Genomic DNA, 22,917 nt, shown 5'->3' with positions numbered 1-22,917 from the left:
CGCATTTCATCTCATTCCCTTTCACCATTATTAAAAAAAAAAAAAATGTGTTACCTTACTTTTTGGAAACCCTTCGTAGAAGGGAATCGCCAAGGAAGAGAATAATATGATGTCCATATTATTCTCTGGACCCTGGGTGTGCCAAGCCCATACTCACCAGATGTGAGCTCCTTATAAATAGTTTAAACCTATTTTAGTTTATGGAGCTAAAAGTTAGGTATGAAATAAAGCAACCAATCAAAATTAGAATTTTCAGAAATAAAAGATTTAAGAAAAATAAATAAAACTATGATGGATGCAATGGCAAAATTGTGACACAAATGAGAAAATATTCTCTCCAAACCACAAATAACAATTCCTTCTCCTGGGACAAAACACCTAACTGCCCCACCTAGAAGAAGAACAAAACTGTTCCAGAAGCTCAAAGAGGCATGTAGGCACAGTTATAAGGAATATTAAGATTTATTTGCATAAAGCAATTGACAGAAATCAATGTAAACTTATGAGAACCATATACTTGTTTTTGTGGAATGTTACAACACAGTAAACACTAGATTAATTAAGATCCCGACTTAAATTAATGTACCAAAACGCACTTTTCCTCCTGTAACATTAAAACATTTTAGTGAGCCAAAGATCAAGTAATATATGAAAGCAAAAATAGGTCTTTGTAATAGTTACAAATGTTCATTTTATAATGTTTCAACCTTAACAAACTAACGAGTAAATGAAATGATGGAAATAGGAAGGTTAGACCATTTCTAGCAGGATTTTCTCCTTTAAATAAAAAAAAAAAAAAACCCTTCCTTTTAGGAAAAGCCCTTCCTAAAAGATATATTTTTAACAAAAAAATGGGAAATTTTTTTTATTTTTATCTTACTGCACTCTACTGCAAAATTCATTACAATTTCTACTTTATGGCATGCATATAAAAATGTATGTGTGTGTGTGTGTGTGTGTGTGTGTGTGTGTGTGTGTGTGTGTAAATAACATTTATACACATAAAAACAATAACAGAACAATGTGACATTTAAATTCTTTAATATTAGTATACAAATGTCAAATCAGTGTAAACTAACACTAATATTACTTTACACTGATTTTTGTACTTATATTATTATTTAACTCTAGCAGACTTGTTTTGTGCAGTTCATACAACATTCTTCAGATATGGTATTAACTTTTAATCTGCATCATTAATTTTAATTTTTAATTGGAGGAGTACAACCATAAAAAATTTCTTGCTGTTTCAATTTTTGTGTTCAAAGTGTACTCCATGACAACTACTTTAATTTTTTGTACAGCTTTGATTTCAACTTCAATTTTGCACTGCTTAGCACTGTTCTGGGGAAAATAATGGAGTCACTGGTTAAAGAAATGTTGCAAGAACATGTAGACAAGACTGCAGTTATAGTTCAGACACAGCATGGGTTTATTAAGGAGAAGTCTTATCTGACCAATTTGATTGGATACTATGATGTCGTCACAAAGGAACTGGATGCAAAGAATACTGCTGGGAGCCATTGCGGTACAAGTAAACACATGGGTTGTGTTAGGGTAGCTAAGAATAGAAACAGGTGCAGGTATACTTGCGTGTACACCAATGCTAGGAGTTTAGTAAATAAATTTGATGAATTTGAGGTATTGCTCAAAACATCAAAGGCAGATATTGTTGGGATATCAGAGACGTGGTGTCACACAGATATAAGGGATGCAGAACTGCAATTTGGGGAGTACAACGTCTACAGAAAGGATAGACAGGATAGGAAGGGGGGAGGGGTTATGCTATTAGTTAAGAAACACATAAAATCCAAGGAAGTGAAGCCAGTCGACATCGCTGGACAGTGCAGTGTTGAGTCAGTTTGGTGTGACATAAGCATTGGCAGATCAAAATTGAGAGTAGGAGTGTGCTATAGGCCTAATGACTCTGATGAGTATAATAAGGAACTGTACAGGGAAATAGAGTGGGCCAGTAAATCAGAGAGTCTTATAATGGGAGATTTTAATTTCCCAGATATTGACTGGAATTTGGGGGCTGGTTACTCACACACCAGCAGGGCTTTTGTGGATTTATTGGATGATTGTTTTCTACATCAGCATGTTCGGGAGGCAACTAGAGGGAGTAATACTCTTGATTTGATTATCAGCAGTGATTCTTCATGCATTAAGAATCTGCAGATAAACGAACCACTAGGTGGCAGTGATCACAGTGTGCTGAAGTGGGATTTACTCAAAGAGGTAACTACCATTAGGGGTAAAGGGAAGGGTTATTGCTTCCGTAAAGGCGACTACGATGGACTGAGACAGTATTTAAATTCTATACAGTGGGACCAACTGATGATGTTACCAACAGCAAATTCAAAATGGGAAGCATTCAAAGAACTTATCTTGGAAGCTACTAGGCTTTACATACCAACTAAGAAATATTGTTCAAGGTTTAGGCCAAAATGGATGTCAGATGAACTAATGAGGCATATGGCAGAGAAGAAAAATGCATGGGATACTTACAAATTAATACATGACACAGAAGCCTATGATAGATACAAGTTGATATGCAACCAAGTTACAAAGGAGGTTAGGCAGGCAAAGGCAGATTACGAGAAATCCTTGGCAAGGGATGCAAAGAAAAACAGCAAAGAGTTCTTTACTTATGTTAACTCTAGAAGGAAGGGGATGAATCAGATTGGTCCACTTGATATTGATGGGTCAACTGTTGATGATCCTGCTCAGGTAGCTAACAAACTAAATGAATATTTTGCATCGACATTCACACATGAGGAGTTATTCAGCAAGGGGAATGCCAGAGGTGTATTCAACTCTAGCAGTAAGCTAGAGAATCTTGAAATAACTGGGAGTAAAGTGGAGGAGAAACTGTTGAAGATAAATACAAGAAAGGCACCTAGGGTGGATGGGATCTATCCAGTTATATTAAAGGAAGCAGCAAAAGAAGTAAGCAAACCCTTAGTCATAATTATGAGAGCTTCCTTGGACTCAGGGGAGGTACCCATAGACTGGAAATGTGCAAATGTGACCCCAATTCACAAAGGAGGATCAAAGGCTGACACAAGTAATTATAGACCTGTGAGCTTAACTTCTGTTCCAGGAAAATTAATGGAGGCACTGGTTAAAGAAGCACTGCAGGATCATTTAGACAGGACTTCAGTTATAGCTCAGACACAGCATGGTTTTGTTAAGGGGAAGTCTTGCCTGACCAACTTGATTGGATATTATGATGCAGTCACAAAAGAACTGGATGCAGGGAATAACTTTGACATTATATACTTGGATCTTAGAAAGGCTTTTGATACTGTTGCACATGGAAGACTGCTACACAAATTGGAGCAGTGTGACATTGGAGGCAAATTGCTGCTATGGATAAAGGGGTGGTTGAGGGAGAGAAGACAGAGAGTGGTAATCAATGGACACTGCTCATCGTGGACTAATGTTATTAGTGGAGTCCCTCAGGGCTCAGTGTTGGGTCCATTATTGTTTTCTGTATTTATAAATGATATTGATGATGGTATATCAAACTTAATGTCCAAGTTTGCAGATGATACAAAGGTTGGCAGGGTTGTCAAGGACACTACTGACACTATGCTTCTGCAACTGGATCTGGAAAGGTTGAGCAGATGGGCTGAGAGGTGGCAAATGAAGTTTAACATTGACAAATGTAAAGTACTACACATGGGAAACAGCAACCCCAGAGCAACGTATCAACTCTGTGGTACTACACTGACAGTGGTAGAGAATGAAAGGGACTTGGGGGTGGTTGTGCAGGCAGATATGAAGTTCTCTGAGCAGTGCAGACGGGATGCAAGAGTAGCTCATGGAGTATTGTCAATGATATACAGGAATTTTTCCAGCAGGGATAAGGAGGTGATTATTCCATTGTATAAGGCAATGGTCAGGCCACACCTAGAGTACTGTATACAGGTCTGGAGGCCTCATTTCAAGAAGGATGTAGAGCTGCTGGAACGAGTACAGAGAAGGGCAACAAGATTAGTGAATGGAACAAAGGGGTGCTCTTACGAAGAAAGGCTTAAGTTTTGCAAATTACAGTGTCTGGAGACTAGGCACCAGCGAGGTGATCTGATAGAGGTGTATAAAGCCTTGAATGGTTTAAGCATGCTCAATGCTGATGGGATTCTTCCTCTAGTTCAGAAAAATCACCTGAGACGGCATAAATTCAAATTGAGGAAAGACAGATGTAGGATAGACGTGAGGAAATTTGCCTTTAGCCAGCGGGTGGTTGGTTGGTGGAACAGACTTCCATCCCTTGTGGTGGAGGTTGATAGCCTAAATAAGTTTAAGGCTCAGCTGGACAGGTATTTGGAACGAACAGAGAGGTGAGGTGGAAGTGGGTTTTTTTTTTTTTTTTTTGGCTGATGCTGCATAAGCTTGCTTTCTTGCATCAAATGCCCCTACTAATGCTAATGCTAATAATTTTGATATCATATACTTGGATTTCAGGAAAGATTTTGATACCTTTGCACATAAAAGACTGATGTACAAATTGGAGCAATACGGCAAGTTGCTGCTATGGATAAAGGGACAGTTGAGCGGGAGAAGACAGAGAATGGTAATCAATGGACACTGCTCTTCATGGGCTAATGTTATTAGTGGAGTCCCCCAGGGTTCAGTGTTCAACCCATTGTTGTTTTCTATATTTATCAATGATACTGATGAAGGTATATCAGGCTCAATGTCCAAGTTTGCAGTTGGTACAAAGGTTAGCAGGGTTGTTAATGACAGTACACTACTGCAACAGGATCTAGAAAAGTTGGGCTAAGAGGTGGCAACTGAAGTTTAACATTGACAAATGCAAAGTACTGCATAGGGGTAGCAGAGAATGAAAAAGACCTGGGGGTAATTGTGCAGTAAGGTATGAAGTTGTCTGAACCATGCAGACAGGTTGCAAGGGTAGCTCATGGGTTCTTGGCAATGATATATACAGGAACTTTGCTAGATGGGATAAGAAGGTGATTATTCCTTTGTATAAGGCAATGGTCAAGCCATGAGTACGGCATACAGGTCTGTAGACCTAACTTTAGGAAAGATGTAGAGCTGCTAGAATAAGTACAGAGACTATTGGCACCACCGGTCTTCTCTTTTATTTCATTCTTTCACTCGCGTCCTTCAACCTTTTAATGACAACCAAGGATCGGAGATCTGCACTTCTACTTCCTTGCGCTCATTTTAAAATTTGTTTAAAATATTTTTACCCCACTCTTTTTAATGCTTCTTCCAAACTAAATTCAGCCACCATTTACCAATAAATTTATTGCAGATTTATACAAGGTGAGTACCGTTTTTTAGGCATTTGCCACTCAATTTTTTTAGTCAGTTTGTCAAGGTATTATAAGACTACTATAATTTCACTATCGTACAGAGAAGGGTAACGAGATTAGTGAGGAGAACAAAGGGTTGTTCTTACCAAGAAAGAGCTTAAGTTTTTGCAGAACACAGTAAACACCTGCAAGGTGATCCGACTAAGGTGTATAAGGCCTTGAATGGTTCGAGCAAGCTCAATGCTGATGGGATTCTTCCTCTTGTTCAGATTATGCACCTGAGGGGGCATAAATTAAAATTGAAAAAAGACAGGAAGTTTTTGTTTTTTTTGCTAATGCTGTCTTTCTTGCCATCATATACCCCTGATAATGCTAATGGTGAGGTGATAAAGAAACAACAAAAAAAAAAGCCATGCATCCACTTGAGGGTTGAATACTCTATTTTAATTATTACCTGTTCACCGTGAGTTACCACCAGCAATGTAGAAGCATCTTCCACAACATTGTCTGCAATATCTTCAAGGCTACCTAGCTCTTCTGGAATGTATGGACACCATATTATTCTGTGACTATCACTAGGTTTACTGTCACTTGGCTGAGACACATGAAGAAGTAAGTTACACCTAACTAAAGGTTAAGGTCTACTTCACTCATAAATGGAAATTCTTTAAAAAAATAAAAATTATCTTATTTTTTACTTGTTAACACAGCACTACATTCTCAAATTTGAAAGGAATTTAGGAAAGCATTGGACACTTTTCCTTGTTGAAATACCTGGGTTTTTCTGGCAACCATGAGCATTCAGCAAGTACCAAAAATCAAAAACTGAAAAAGGAGAGAAATAAATTGCAAAAATATTTATCATTACTAAATTTCATCCAATGATGCCTCATCTCCTCAAGAATTAGGCCTTGGTAGGTAAGATTGCATTTCACCAAACTAAACTTCACTAAAGGCATGAATGTAATATATATTACTTAAGAAAACAACTGAAAAACATCACTAAACAGTACTATCAGCAAAAAAATTGAAGTAAAAAAAAGGAAAAGAATGAAATTAAAAAAAATGAAACCAATGGGGTTCAAAAAAAATATTTGTAATCACCCAGAAGTAGTTGAGATAGAATGATGAAATTTTTTTTGCTTGATACCTTGAAATCTCTGTGGCAACCATACAAATCTTGGTTGTTTTGATCTGAAAATTCTTTTTTCTTTTTTTTTTTTTTTTTATTTGCAGCACTGAATGAAGTGTCACAATGGATAAGGTGGAATACATATCGATGATTCGGTTTCTCTTTCTGCAAAGGGAAATACCTAAACAATCCACGAAGAAATAGTTGCTGTTTATGAAGAAGACTGCCCAAGTTAGTGTTGTTGCACATTGGTTTAAACAATTCAAATGTAGAAGAACTTCTGTCCGTGATGAAGAAATCCCAGGATTCCCAGTAAATGATGTAATGTAGCAAAAATTGAGACATTAACCTTGGCATCAAAGAAACAGCTGCAGAAATCCAACTTAGTGCAGAGTCTGCGGAGAACATCATCCATCAACAGCTGCATATGAGTAAAGTGTCTGCTAGAAGGGTTCCCCTACTTCTGACCCCTTACCAGAAGAAGGAAAGGGTGCAATGTGCACACGAAATGTGGTCAATGTGCCAGGAAAAGCAAGAGGAGTTTTTTTGCAGTTAGTCACCATGGATGAAACTTGGATCCATCACTCATTCCGAAGCTAAACAAACATCAAAACAATGGATGCATGCAGAATCCATCCCCAAAAAAGGCAAAGGTGCAAACAAGTGCTGGCAAGGTAATGCTGTCAGTTTTTTGGATCAGCATGGGGTAATACTAACAGATTACCTTCAAAAGAGCAGTATACTATGATGGCAAAGTATTATTCCAACCCCCTCAAAAAGCTGCTTGCTGCTATAAAAGAAAAAACAGACCAGGAAAGCTGTCAAAAGGTGTGCACTGCTCCACAATAATGCCCCTGTGCATTTCTCACATTCTGCAGTGAGGTGTGCCCAGAAATGTGGGTTTGAAATATTGTTATATCCTGCTTATTCCCCTGGCTTTGCACCTTTGGATTTCTTCCTCATTCCTGCCCTGAAGTCCTTTCTTCATGGAAAAAAAATTTGCTGTTGACAAAGTAATTTCTGTTTCTGATATAGTGATTTCTGCTGCCAAGTCATGGTTTAAAGGACAGTCACACTTCTACAAAACTGACCTGCAGACATGTACTGTGGTTAGAGGATTTGTCATTTTATCTGGTGACTATGTTGAAAAGTGTAATACATGGTGTTTGTTTAACCTTCTGTCAAAACTACTACTGAGTGAATACAAATATTTTTGTACCCCCCCCTCATATATAGCCCAAGAGTAAGTGCCTTCTTGAATGAAATATGAATCACAAAATATTTCTGATGAAAATGATTTCATCAGAATCATTTGCAGAATGAAAAATATAAATATACCTGTCATCAATGATTACAAAACCTGAATATAGCATAGCAACCAAGCCTGGCTAGAAGCCCAACACTGAAAATAATTCTTAAAATGGTACAGAAATAAAATATAATTGCTTGCCCAGTAAGGCTGAAACATAAATACTAACAGCATTTGCTTCACAGTGCTACTGGCACTATTCCACCAAACATTAAATACATTCTCAAAATATATTCTCTAAAACATACCAGCAATATATATCATTGCTTCTGCTATGACTGTATTAAATATTTGAAGTTGTAGCCACTTCAATGGATTGTATCAGCACACAAACCACCTTGCCAGCACATTTACAGAATTGCATTAAAGCCCCCCCCCCATCTTATGTTTGCCACAAATGCTGTGCCATATTAGTGATCAGTTTATCATCCCCGACTTGTCTTAATAACATTGTCTCTATATTCATCTCTCATGGTCTTTTATAATTGTGATTAACAAGGAAGGTAACCTTTACTGATTTATTTACAGGGAAGGCAGTGTTTTGGCTCACATTTCTCGACTATTAACAAAGTGGTTAAAGGAATTATCCTTGCAATTTTTTTTTTTTTTATCCAAAAAATAAATATTTAATGATATCAATTTTTAATAAACTTTCAGTTCTTTTATTAATCTTTATTGCTTTCTTAATAGAGTATCATCCCTGGCCATATGAAATACACTGTTTGAAATGAAAACTTTTTTTTTTTTTTTTTTAAAGAGAGGTGAACAATTACTGAGACATTCTCAGGTGTTTATTGTGGCAGTATTAGTTAAAAAAAATAAGAAATTTACATTTTTTTTTAAATTTAAGTATATTAAAAAAAATTAATATACCTTTACTCTTTTTTTGTTAATAGAAAAATATAGAGAAAATCTATGTTGCTGACAAAAATACCAGAAAAATGCTATATTACAAACAATGTTAAGATGGCAAGACAGAGAAGGGGGTCAAATCAAGTCAAAAAGGCAACACTTTGTCATAAACCCAATTGTTTTGTTTGTTTGTTTGTTTGTTTGTTATTTGGTTTTTAGGAGCATTAGCAACTAAGGCCATATTGCTCCGGGATATGCGGTGGTCATTCCCTGACCTTTCCGCATCCTCCATATTTGGTGGTGACGGGTGCAAACCCCGGTCTAATCAAGAAGCATGTGCTACGCACTGCTGCTCCTTCCCACCTGGCTACGGAGGCACCTCCAATTGTTTTGACAGCTATTTTGAGAATTTAGTACACAATTATGGGGCGTTCCTTAAACAACTAACACAGATCAGGGTGCCTTAGCAAGTTGGTAAGATATTTTTTTAATTCACTTTTACAAATTCTATATATAATTTGTTGGTGTCTCCAACAAATTATATATAGAATCCTCCTCAAAGATTCAGCAATTATTTTCAATTTGTACTTAAAATGGTTCCTGAGCAACTGCTTAAAATGAGTAGTCTCCAGTGGATATCTCTTTAGTGCAAGTTTAACAAATTTTCCACGTTTCATTTGCTCACAGTAGTAGACAAAAAGTCTCACTGGTAGGTAAGTAGTGACTTTCATTGAAATTCTAAAATCTTTTCAAACCAGAAAAATTATGTCCAGAGAACATAATTTATTTGTTCCAATTTAAGAATTAATTTCATTTTTAGGTTTAGAGCAAGGTTGGTTACCACACAATATACAAATGTCATTTTCTTTGATTACAATTTCTTCTCTCCACAGATAGTTCATTCTCGTGAAAAAATTTCAGTTCAATTCATCTTTTTATCAAGGCAGCATCCACCTTGGCATAGGAAGTGGCTTACTTCAAAGCTTTCCTTCTTTGGACTTTCAGGTCTTCATTCTGGTAGGTACCAAATGGTTAAAGTTCAGTGAATAGGTTCACAGCTCTTAACCTAATAGCAGGTTTACTGAAATACTGTGTCCTTACTTTCATTCCAGCCCAACCTTCCTGATAACCTGCTCCCGAGGTTGAACTGCTGCATAGTCAGAGAACTAGGCATATAGATTGTGCTGTGGATGTGGAAAAAATTCTGGGTTGCTACTTCAATGAACAAGGAGAGACAGACTTAATAAACAAAAAAGACAATTTTGAATGTGCATGGGTGACAGAAAATACAAAGTAGTCACATGTAGTAATGAAAATTCACATCTGAAGGCAAGGGCAATTTTCATTGATATTTCTCAATAAATTCCTTTTGAATTTGAGAAATGTGATACTGTTTAAAAAGCAACAATGTTAATCACTCTTTTACTCTAAATTTAAAAATAAAATACAACACTGTAAAATACACTTGTGTTGAAGATTTATTTACACATCATAAGACATTTGTACGATACAGATTTCAAAGAAGATCAAATATAATCACTATATATTTCAACTTAAGACCATATAGCCATATTCATCAGATACACTGCCAACAGCCAATATTATAATCAACTATTTTAACTTGGACTTTTAAACCAACAGCAGTAAAAGGAAACTAATGAAACCCAACATTTTAATATTCATTGTGCATTAATTACTTATTTGAGATTAGAGACTAATATTCTGACTACCTTCCTAAATATATATACAGCCTTAGAGCAGTTTTGGATGTGATAGGTGTTGTTCATGCATCTATTAAGTGAAAGATGCTGAAACCTATAAATGAATTACTGTATTTCTTCAATTCTAAGATGGACTTTTTTTCCCCTATAAACATCTCTAAAAGCGGGGTGTGTCTTAGAATCGATGACGTCTTACAATCGCAGTTTTTATTTCGAATTTTCCTATGCTTTGCACAGCATCACACGTTTTTTTTTTTTTACATGGAAACCACGCCTCCAAGTTTGACTGTCATCGCATTCTCCAATTCCATTGGAGAATAAAGTGGCATGGGTGATTTCGTGTGCTTTCGAAATGTGAAGCCATCATTATTTCATTATAATGGAGCTCGCTCAGCAAAAATTAGGAAGTTTTGTTTGCATCTTCGAAAGTACGTAAGAAGTGGAGTTACTGTATTTCATTAATTTTGATCCCTTATTGCACATTAAAATGTCAAAAAGATTACACTAAGAAGCCGCATCGAAACAAAAAGTTATTGTGTATGCAAAAGAACATGGAAATAGAGCTGCGGGTTGACATTTTTACATTAGTGAAGTAAATGTTCGTCGTTGGAGAAATTATTGCAATTCCATATTTTCGTGCAAAGCAACAACCAAGTGCTTTACAGGGCCAAACAATGGAAGATTTCCACAAGTAGTAGTAGTAGGAGTAGCAGTGGCATTTGATGCAAGGAAGCAAGTGTATGAGCTTATGCAGCATCAGCCAAAAAAAAAAAAAAAATCACACCATTCCCTCCAAATGCCAGTCCAGTTCAGTTCCTCCTTAAATTTATTCAACCTATCAACTTCCACGACAGATGGAAGTTTCTTCCAGCAATTAACCACCCGCTGGCTAAAGGCAAATTTCCACACATCTAATCTACATCTGTCTTTTCTTAAATTGAATTTATGCCCCCTTAGGTTCGTAATCTGAACAAGTGGAAGGATCCCATCAGAATTCACCGTGCTCAACCCATTCAAGGCCTTATATACCTCAATCAGATCACCGCGCAGGTGCCTAGTCTCCAGCCACTGCAATTTGCAGAACTTAAGCCTCTCATGGTAAGAGGATCCCTTCATTCCCCTCACCAATCTTGTTGCCCTTCTCTGTACACGCTCAAGTAAATCTACATCCTTCCTAAAATGAGGCCTCCAGACCTGTGGCCTGACCATTGCCTTATACAGAGGGATAATCACCTCCTTTTCCCTGCTAGCAAGATTCCTATATATCATTGACAAAACCCCATGACCTGCCCTGGCAGCCTGTCTGCATTGCTCAGAAAACTTCATATCTGACTGCACAATTACTCCCAGGTCTTTTTCATTTTCTACCACCTTAAGTGTAGTACCACACAGTTGGTACATTTCTCTGGGGTTACTTCTACCCATATGCAGTACTTTGCATTTTTCAAGGTTAAACTTCAGTTGCCACTTCTTAGCCCATCTGCCCAAATTATCTAGATCCTGCTGCAGTAGCACATTGCCATTACTGTCATTAACAACCCTGCCAATCTTTGTATCATCTGCAAACTTCGACATTAAGCCTGATATACCTTCATCAATATCATTGATAAATACACAAAACAACAGTGGACCTAACACCGAACCCTGTGGGACTCCACTAATAACATTAGTCCACGAAGAGCAGCACCCATTGATTACCACCCTCTGTCTTCTCACACTTAACCATCCTTTTATCCATTGTAGCAACTTACCCTTAATACCATTCTGCTCCAATTTGTACAATAGTCTTCCATGCGCAACAGTGTCAAAAGCTTTCCTGAAATCCAAATATATGATATCAAATTATTTTTTGCATCCAGTTCCGTTGTAACCACATCATAATATATTATCAAATTTGTCAGACAAGACTTTCCCTTAACAAACCCATGCTGTGTCTGAATTATTGCTGCAGTCTTGTCTAGTTGATCCTGCAATGCATCTTTAACTAGTGACTCCATTATTTTACCCGGAACAGAAGTTAAACTAACTGGTCTGTAATTACTCGTGTCACCCTTCGATCCCCCTTTGTGAATTGGGGATACATTTCCACATCTCCAGTCCGTGGGAACCTCCCCTGAGTCCAAGGACGCTCTCATAATTATTGCTAAGGGTTTGCTTAGTTGCTTTGCCGCTTCCTTTAATATAACTGGATAGATCCCATCCACCCCAGATGCTTTTCTTATGTTTAACTTCAACAATTTCTCCTCCAGTTTACTTTCAGTTATTACAAAATCATTAAGTATCCTGCTACAATTTGATAACCTTCTGCCATTTTCAAACCTTAATAATTCCTCATGTGTGAATGTAGATGCAAAATACTCATTCAGTTTGTTTGCTCTCTGAGCAGGATCATCGACAGTCGAACCATCGATGTCAAGTGGACCAATCAGATTCATCCCCTTCCTTTTAGAGTTTATATAAGTAAAGAAATCCTTGCTGTTTTTCTTAGCATCTTTTGCCAAGGATTTCTCATAATCTGCCTTCGCCTGCCTAACCTCCTTTGTGACCTCAATACAGACTAGCTTATATCTGCCATAGGCTTCTGAGTCGCTTGATAATTTATATGCATCCCATGCATTTTTCTTCTCTATTACGAGTCGCATTAGATAACAATTTAGACCTAAACCTTGAACAATATTTCTTAAGAGGTATGAAACTTTTAGTAGCTTCCACAATTAATTCCTTGAATGCTTCCCACTTAGAATTTACTGTTGGTAACATCGTCAGTTTATCCCACTGTACAGATTTTAAAAACTGTCTGAGACCATTGTACTCACCTTTACGGAAGCAAAAACCCTTTCCTTTACCCCTGATGGTAATTATATCTTTAAGTAAATCCCACATCAGTCTGTGATCACTGCTACCTAGTGGTTCCTTTATCTGCAAAATTCTTAATACACGAACGATCACTGCTGATAACCAGATCAAGAGTATTACTCTCTCTTGTTGCCTCTCGAACATGCTGCTGCAGAAAACAATCATCCAATAAATCCACAAAAGTCTGACTAGTGTGTGAGTGACCAACCCACAAGTTCCAGTCAATATCTGGGAAGTTAAAATCCTCCATTATAAGACATTCCGATTTACTAGCCCACTCTATTTCTCTGTACAATTGTTCATTGTACTCATTCGAGTCATTAGGCCTATAACACACTCCTACTCTTATTTAGCTTTCACAGTGCTTATGTCACACCAAACTGACTCAACAGTGCACTGTTCATCTATATCAACTGGATGCACTTCTTTTGATTTTATGTTTTTCTTAATTAACAGCATAACACCTCCTCCCTTTCTATCCTGTCCATCCTTTCTGTACACATTGTACTCACAAAATTCCAGTTCAGCATTTCTTATATCTGTGTGACACCATGTCTCTGCTATCAGAACAATATCTTTGTTGTGATAGCAGAGACGTGGTGTCACAATACGCCTTTGACGTCTTGACCACCACTTCAAATTCATCAAATTTATTTACTATACTTCTAGCATTGGTATACATGCAAGCATACATGCTCCTACTCCTATTCTTAGTTACCCTAACACATCGCATATACCCACCTATTTCAGGATGACTGCCATCCGTCCCTGAAACCCCCAACACCCCACGCTCTAGGTCGCTACTTATTCTAATAGAAGTTGTGCAAGAATCACCTTCACCTCTGCCTACGGCTACTGTTAAACTATTAGTCCTTGTATCCCCCCAAGCTAGCAGTTTTCCGACTCACCTAACACTGCCTCGATAGCATCAGCAAATATTCTTGCACCCTTTCTATTTAAGTGTATCCCATTCCTGTAGAAGCAGTCTCTCCTGTTAACAAGTACAGACCAGGCTGAAAAAAATTCTACCCCTTGAGCCCTGCACAATCTTTCCAGGGCCAAATTGATCGATAGGGCTCTCATCATATACTCCCTCCTATCGTGTCTGGGCAGAATTGCAGAGACTTTCAAATTCAACCCTAATTCACGGCTTTTTTTCAACAGTGACCTGTACTTGTTAAGTAATTCTGTAGGTCGCCTACTCTTAATATCATTAGTGCCATAGTACAACTATATCACCTTTTGTGCCCTTAAAAGATGATATCCGCTCTACAACGTCATCAACCTTTGCCCCTGGCAGACATACCCTGGTCCTGTTCCACCTATCCTTTTTACAAAGCATGTTTCCCGTTTCCCTGACAATAGTCTCCAACAACTACTAATTCCTGAGGGGCCAGCGCATTCTGCCTTGGGAGTTGCCGCTGTGTTATGTGTTGAGCAAGTGCAAGCTCTGGCATTGATGTGGGCAGCTGAGAGCCTGATGGGCCCCTCAATTTAGATCTTTCGAGGGCATCCACCCTGTCCTTCAAACTCTCATATAGGCCCATAACAACGCTGAGTTGTCGCCTGATTTCCTTACATCGCGCACACACAAAGACATCCCCCATGGCAATGTCATGTTCCGTTCCAGAGAGTTCAGCAAACATTTCACAAGTTGCACATTTTTTAAGGCTGTGATGCGTTGGAGAATCGCCCCCCTCAGTTCTCCCCCGAGTCGCAGCACTCCTGCCACTTTGAGCCCGTTGCTTTGCTGCTCTAGTTTGGGGCATGATACTTTAAATTAATAAAATCAATAAATTAAATTAATTAAATGTAAATACTACGCTATCTAATAGAAACAGTGAAGCGTAATACTCTATAAATTATACGTTAAGAGCTACCTGACTACCTCAATTAAAAATTTGAATTCCCTACCACTATATACAAAAACAATGGCTGCAAGATTCGAACGAAATAACGATTATTATGTATTACGTATATCTAGAAAAACTGTTTATCTAAATTAAAATAAAAATAACCAGCGTAACTATAACTAAGACTACGTATTAAGTACAATATAAAATAACAATTATGTAAATAAAAAGGCAAACACTTATCGTTTTTTTCGGTGCCTGCAACTGACAGCTGTAATTTTTAAAGAGAGTCAGCGCCCTCTCATGAAGTCGATGAAACTGTGATACGTTTTGTAACGGAAACGAGCAAAAGGATTACCCATCACTCGACAAGCCATGCAATTGAAAGCCGGAGAAATTGCCACAAGTGCCTTGGAATAGAGAAAATAATTTTTAAAGGCAGTCGCGTCTGGTGCGACAGACCCATGTGTCGTAGTGGATTATCGTTAAGGCGCCGAACATCTATCTGCCAAAAAATTCCTGCAGACTTTCAACAGAAGCTGATTAACTTTCAGCGACAGGTGATGGAATTAATGAAAAAAAGAAACTATGAGTTTAGTCAAATTAGAAATGCTGATGAAACCTCGGTCTTCTTCAATATGCCTCGAAATTACACAGTCAATGCTAAAGGTGCTAAAGAAATCAAGATTATAAGCATGGGCTACGAAAAACAGCGTATCACTGTGATGCTATGCATCACTGTTGATGGTCGAAAGTTGCCACCATATTTAATTTTAAATAGAAAAACTATACCGAAGAATGAAATTTTCCCCAAAGATGTTATTGTGCATGCATAAAAAAATGGATGAATGTCAGCAAAGCTTATGAACTGGCTAAACTGGAAGACTGGCTAAATGTTGTGTGGAATAGAAGTCCTGGAAGTCTTCATAACCCACCTACATGCTAGTACTTGATGCATTTCATGGACATTTGTCCGAACGTGTAAAAAATAAAATCATGCAAAAACGCGGTGACTTGGTTGTGATTCTTGGTGGCATGACTAGCCAACTGCAGCCAATCGACGTTTCAGGCAACAAACCATTTAAGGATTACTTGAGAAAGGAATATGAATCCTGGCTGTCGACCGACAACCTTCCGCTGACACCTTCCAGAAAAATTAAGAAAGCACCGGCATCAAAATTGGCAGAATGGGTATCAACAGCTTGGAAGCTGATCCCAGAAAGAATAGTAAAGCACTCATTTAAAAAATGTTGCATCACCAACACTCGCAATGGCTCAGAAGATGATATATTGTGGAATATTGAAGATAACGACAGCTCAGAAGGACCCTGAATGTGAAGTAGACGCTGATATTGATTCAGATGCAAATACTGATGGCTCAGAAGATTCTGAAGTGATGAATAATATACCTACTGATAAATACCAGTACTATTGTTGATAGTAAATTGAATTCTATTATAATAAAAATATTTGTTAGATTTATTTTAGTGTTTTATTTATTTTTTTTTTTTTCTTAGAATCAAAGCTTTTTTTCCTGAAATTAAGGTGGGTCTTACAATCGATGGCGTCTTAGAATCGAAGAAATACGGTATGTTCATAATTTAGCTGTTTCTTATATGAATCTAATATGTCAAATTGAATGATTTCATTGATTTTTCTCTAGTGACAATATTTTGGTAGCTACTGAAAAGTTTATGCATTTGACATTTATATACATTACATAAGTGTGTGCCAGTACTCTGATATTCAAGCACCTACAGCATTTGTATAATTTATTTTTTTTCCCATTTTGCTATGGCTACAATATGATAGGCAATTCAAAATGCTATGCCATTTTAAATTGTGAATCGCAGGTTATGGGCATCTCATTTCTGCTGGAGTACACTGGTGTGCAAAACTTAAGGACCAACGCTATTTCTAAAGGTTACAACCACAAAATCAAACGAAGCTGGTAGCGATTTGCATAACTGTGGCCGTTCAGTAGAAAGCTGGTGCACATGCAAAAATTTGAATCGTGATGAGAGGGGCTCAAATAAACAGATAAAAGCAGCTTATGTGCAAATTACCAAATGGTGAGCAAAATTCTTACAGATGTTCGATTAGTTTCATACAGTGCTACAGACAACAAAATGTATACAGTGCCAGTAGACAACATCTGGATGACTTTACCTGGGGTCAAAGAATTGGGAAGCTCGAGGAAGGTCGAAGTGCGAGGAATGTGGCTGCATAATTTGCATGACCCATAGCATTGTTTCACATGATGGTCAGCCTTCAGAATGACAGGTACAGCTGTTTGAAGGACCAGTGGTGGTCGTCCACAAAAAAATGCCCAACAATGACCGCTATATACTCCTACAAGCCAAGAGGGACCGACACCAGACAGCGGGATCCATTGCAAACCAGCTGCACAGGACGCAGGACTCCACAAAAATGGACTGTTTGCCCAACGGCCAGTACACTGTATCTCTTTAACGCCTGCCCATCGGAGACACCGTTTACAGTGGTGCATCGAACACAAGGACTGGACAGCAGCGTAATGGGGTAAGGTACTCTTTACTGATGAGAGGAGAATCAGTCACAGCAGCGATTCTGGACGTCAGCTAATCTGGTGAGAGGTTGACACATGGTATCACCCTGCAAACATCACTGAAAGGGATCAATATGGCAGTGAGGTGTTCTCATCTGGGGAGGTGTTATCTTGGATGGATGTACACAACTCCAGATACTGGAAGGCGATACTGTAACCAGAGCACGCTACTGTACTGAGGTAATTCTTCCCCATGTGCATCTGTTTCGTGGTGCCATTGGCCCAGAGTTCATGTTTATGGATGATAACGCCACACCCCATCCCAATGCAGCTGTTGATATGCTTTTCGAAAGTGAGGATATTGTTCGTATGGATTGGCCTGCCCGTTCCCCAAATCTAAATCCCATGGAACACATATGGGACGCTCTGGGGAGATACCCGGCGGCACGTCCACACCCAGCAGAAAATATTCACCAGCTGAAGATAGCGCTGACAGAGGAATGATGTTACTGCAAGAACTTATCAACAACATTGTTCTAAGTATGGACAGGTGGTGCAAAGCCCGTATCGATATTAGGGGTGACCATATCTCCTACTGAGGACCACCTCTTCCCCTTTGTTCCATCTTTGGCAGTAATGCATCTATATCATGGCAGCAGTGCTACATTACCATTTTTGAATAAAGTCCCTATGTACCGTTGTTTCCTTCATCATTTCTGCACCTCACGAGGTTCTTTTGGTATGCTTTTCTCATATCCAGGCACTCCTATGAAAAGCTACAGGTGAAAATCTCACTGGTCATTAAGTTTTGCACACCAGTGTAGTAGACATTAGAGATGGTTTCAAGATAGTTGTAGGTGTGTATATTCTGCTATACCTGAAATATCGAGAGAGTGCACACATCATCATGATAACCGCTGCTTTTGTATGGTGAATATATTAAGGTTTAAAAACTGTGGATAAAAAAGTTGTAGTGTATTCCAACATACCATTTTCGTATGTTGGAATACATGGATGATGAATCTGGCAAACAGGATAACCAGTAATACATCTCACAGGCCAGTTCAAGTTAAGCACATTTTTCTAATCAGCAAGGACTGGATAACTTATTAAAGAACTTGAATCTTGTTTCCAAATCCAATGCAGATCTCCACTTGTATGTACACAAATGCTATAAGTATAGTAAATAAATTTGATGAATTTGAATGCTGGTAAAGACATCAAAGGTGGATATTGTTGGGATATCACAGACATGGCATCACACAGATACAGTGTTGCCAACTCTTAATAATATTTCCCGCTAGCCACATACTCAAAATCCGCTATTTTTAACACTTAACCCGCCAAATTTTAAAAATTTTCATTTGTTTGTACTTTGTACAAACAAACAAATAGTATATATAAATAGTTATTTATTTTCTGTTTTTAATATAAAATCAATATCTAAAAATCTAAATTAATTTCGAAATTCAATATCTCCTCATCATATGCTTCTTGTGTACCTGTTTTGCGAAGTACTTCTTCAGGCAAAACAATTTTTACAACACTTTTCAACTCTTTTGAGCCCGTATCGTACTGATAAGATTGCATTAACCATGCCAACACTGATTCTGTTGCGTGTTTTGTTTTTTACTAGATTTAAGTTGCTGAATATTCTTTCCACATCTGCATTGGATAATGGGAAAATTAAAATACCCAATGCAAATTGGCTAATTTCTTTAAATGGATTTTCACCGCTTGCATCTGGATATTTCTAAACTTCTGACCAAAACTTCATTGTATTGTTGATGTTTTCCCATTTAACAAGAGTAATGTTTATATACTGTTGCTCATTTTTTTCAATTTGATTCAAAAGATTTGTTTACTCTTTGTACTTCAGATAAGATAGGTTTTAAAAATAAAATATACGCTAAATTACTTTCATCTTTGAACATTGAATAAAGAAGTTGTGCAGTATAACGTTTGTCAGTCAAACGAGTTATTTCAAAATGGGCTTTTATTTCAATATACTGTTCTAAAATTCTTGTTATAGCAACTTCAATGGATAATCACCTTGTTTGACACGAATGAACTATCTTTTTCGGATCTGCACCATCGTTTATGGCACTGTATAAATATTTTGAATTGATTTTGTCAGCTAGTGGATTTACTAAACCAATTATAAGTTTCAGCGATCATGAATTCTAGACCTAGGGAATGTTTCGCAGGTTGCATGAGATACTGCTAATTGCAAAGAATGACATACGCATTTAATTAATATCAATTTCGGTACATCGGACTTCGAATGTGTATAAACGCTGTTATTAACTCCAATCATAACGCTAGCATTATCTGTCCCAATGCCCACAAATTATTTAAATTCTGGTTTAAATCGTTTCAACTAATTCTTCATATTATTTTTGGTATATTGTAATTATGGAAGTTAGATTAAATGATACTGAAAACAGACTGGCTCTGATGCCGTAGCCTAGTGGTCAGGCGCGCGGGTGCATAATTACACGTGCCTTGAGTGACCGGGGGTCAAGCCCCTGACTGCTGAATACGGTACTGTTTCTTGTATTCTGTGTATCTTGTTAACTCCTCTGACCGTTTGGTCGTCCCGGAGTATAAACAGAAAATTCATTTATTTATTTAAAGGAAGTTTAAAATTTTCCAGCGTTATTTTAATTGAATTTGAAATATTTTCAGCGTTACATACTAATTCTACAAGAGCTAAAATGTAGAAACTCTTTTATCGAATTGCTCATCATAATACACAATTGCAATACCTAATAGTTTTGTTACACTAATATCGTTTGATTCATCTAGTAACAAACTATAATTTGAAAAGCCATTGAGCACTGACTATAATAAATCTTTCTGAAAGTGGGGGTGTAGGATATATTTTATAACGCCGTTGCATTTTGTTCGATGAATTTTTGAAGTTTTGGCTGTTTGATCTTGGAATGCATTCTTACATAATTCACCAAGGTGGTCTATTGCCAGCATTGACGAGTGAGCACAAACAAACAAACTTAACTTTGCTTCAGCTTCCACTGTTTGTAAATTCTTGGTGGGAAAATTTAATTTAGATTGGTTGCCTGATCTATTAGGTGAAAAATGGTTCTTCTACTGACTTAATATGTTTGAAAGTTTTTAAATAACTTTTAATGTTATGTCGGTAATTCGGATCGCATTTCTTGGAAGTCAATCAAATACGAAGAATAAAAATTATTCAATGCCATTTCTTCGCGGTTTCAAAAAAAGGCGTCATTAGAATTTTTCCCACATTTTTAGATTTGATTCAACAATTAAAGCTATGACCCAACGGTCAGGTCGTTTGACCGCGGGCGTAACTACGTAAAATTGTTGTGGTTCTCCTCAGGAAAATTCCAGAATAATATAAAACCGATTCTTCGCTTTATAAAAAAAAAACAAAAAAAACCTATGAAATATGATATCCCTACTATGTTTACGATGTATATCAATAAAACATTTCAATTATGAAATATTTTATTGTTAATTAAATAATTAATTGAACAATCAATTTAATATTTGTTAAATAAATATTTCTTAATTTAAATGTTACATTGCCAAAATATATAAAATGCTAAACATTTATACTCTTCCCGCTAAAAAATCCGCTATCCGCTATTTCATATTTTAATCCGCTAAACCTGAAGCAATTCCGCTAAATCTAGCGGGAAAACCGCTAAAATGGCAACACTGCACAGATATAAGGAATGCAGAATACAATGTGTACAGAAAGGATAGACGGGATAGGAAGGGAGGAGGGGTTATGCTGTTAATTAAGAAAAAACAAAATTAAGGAAGTGCATCCAGTTGACATAGATAGACAGTGAAATGTTGAGTCAGTTTGGTGTGACATAAGCACTGGGAAAGCAAAAATGAGAGTACGAGTGTGTTATAGGCCTAACTTTTAGAGGGAATGGATGTGTGAAATTGTTTTGGATTTTTTGGCTAATGCTAAATAAACTCATACGCTTGCTTTCTTGCATCACATGCCTCTACTACTACATATAAAAAAAGGCATGTCACTTATTAATCTTTTGCAATGTTGCAGAATCCCTGTGCTATTATTTGATTTCTGGGTCTTTACGAAGAAATTAGTAATAATCCCAATCCAGAAGAGTGGTTTTTCAGAAACAATTCATGTAAAGTTTTAAAGCTGTGTTGTTTCATAATAAGAATGTACTCCCATCAATTCCTACTGCAAGCTTCGTTCATATTAAGACTATGGAAAGGTAAAGCATATGTTAGAGAATATAGAGTATGACTAGTATAAAAAGGATATCTGTGAGAATTTCAAGATGCTAGGGTCCCTTCTCAGTTTGCAAAGTGGTTTCACTAAATTCCCTAATGTCCCGACATGCTTGCAGTTGAAACATTTATGAGAACTGACAAACTCCTGAAACATGGATAGAAGGTTGTACGGCATGAAGTATTTGCTCTTTAACATTTACAGTTCATTGAAATCACACTCTACTAGTTTCCTAATAATGGCTTCGGTGTAGCTGTTTCTCTAACTCATCCCTCCACAGCAGCAAATGTTTTCTGATTTGGTACTTGTCATGTTTGAAAATTTTCAGCATATCTGCAAACAGCAACTATGGAATTCTTATGAATAACACCATAAATTAAAATATTGGCTGACTTGGCAAAAGTAAACAGCTTTGTAGTGTCTACCATAATATCATTTTAATAAATGCCATACTGTAAATAACAAGATAGTTGACATAGTACTTACTCCAACACACTGGTTACTCACAACTGAGTAATTAGTGTATTTCACAGAGTAGAAACAATACTACATCAGTGTTGGTACATATGCTTTGAAAAGTTTAAAGTCAGTTTTACACAGTCACAATTCAATCTTTGGTGACATGCGTCAATGCTATACATTTACAACTCATAGAGATGACTTAAATTTGCAAGCAGGTTTCTTGCATGGAATGAATATTTAAAACATTATTAGTGCTTCACAAATCAATCTTAGTGGTATCTGTCAATACTCTACATTTTACAATTTACAAATGATTTCACCTTGTAGCAGACTACTGATTTTAAATAAATTTACAAATTATAAAGCACTAATAATGTTTTCAATTTTAAATATTCATTTCATGCAGTTAACTCCAATAATGTGATTTGCAAAAAAAGCTGGTCTGCTACCAGTTGAATTCATATTTGTGAATTGTAAAATGCAGAACACTGGCAGATACCACAAAACGAATGAATTGTGAAGCATTAATAACGACTTGAAAATTTATCTAAAACAAGCTGGTCTGTTACCAGTTGAAGTCACCTTTGTAAATTACACAGCCACATTTTCATGGTGTAAATTTGAACATAAAAATGTTTTGCTGTTTTAAATGGTTC

General features: G+C 37.1%; 1 protein-coding gene across 1 annotated transcript in view; it reads right to left on the bottom strand.

Annotated features, from left to right (window-relative positions):
• The window catches only part of Ge-1 (Enhancer of mRNA-decapping protein 4 homolog Ge-1), a 527,075-nt gene that overhangs the window by 399,741 nt on the left and 104,417 nt on the right, over positions 1-22,917 (bottom strand). Inside the window, exon 6 of the mRNA XM_090372439.1 lies at positions 5,743-5,911. Within this exon, the coding sequence (XP_090228565.1) occupies positions 5,743-5,911 (169 nt within the window). The remainder of the gene's footprint in view (positions 1-5,742; positions 5,912-22,917) is intronic.

Source organism: Mastigoproctus giganteus, chromosome 4, assembly GCF_048544385.1.
Source record: "Mastigoproctus giganteus isolate SK-2022 chromosome 4, ASM4854438v1, whole genome shotgun sequence".
Classification (NCBI taxonomy): domain Eukaryota; kingdom Metazoa; phylum Arthropoda; class Arachnida; order Uropygi; family Thelyphonidae; genus Mastigoproctus; species Mastigoproctus giganteus.
This window is presented reverse-complemented; position numbering and strand designations above follow the sequence as displayed.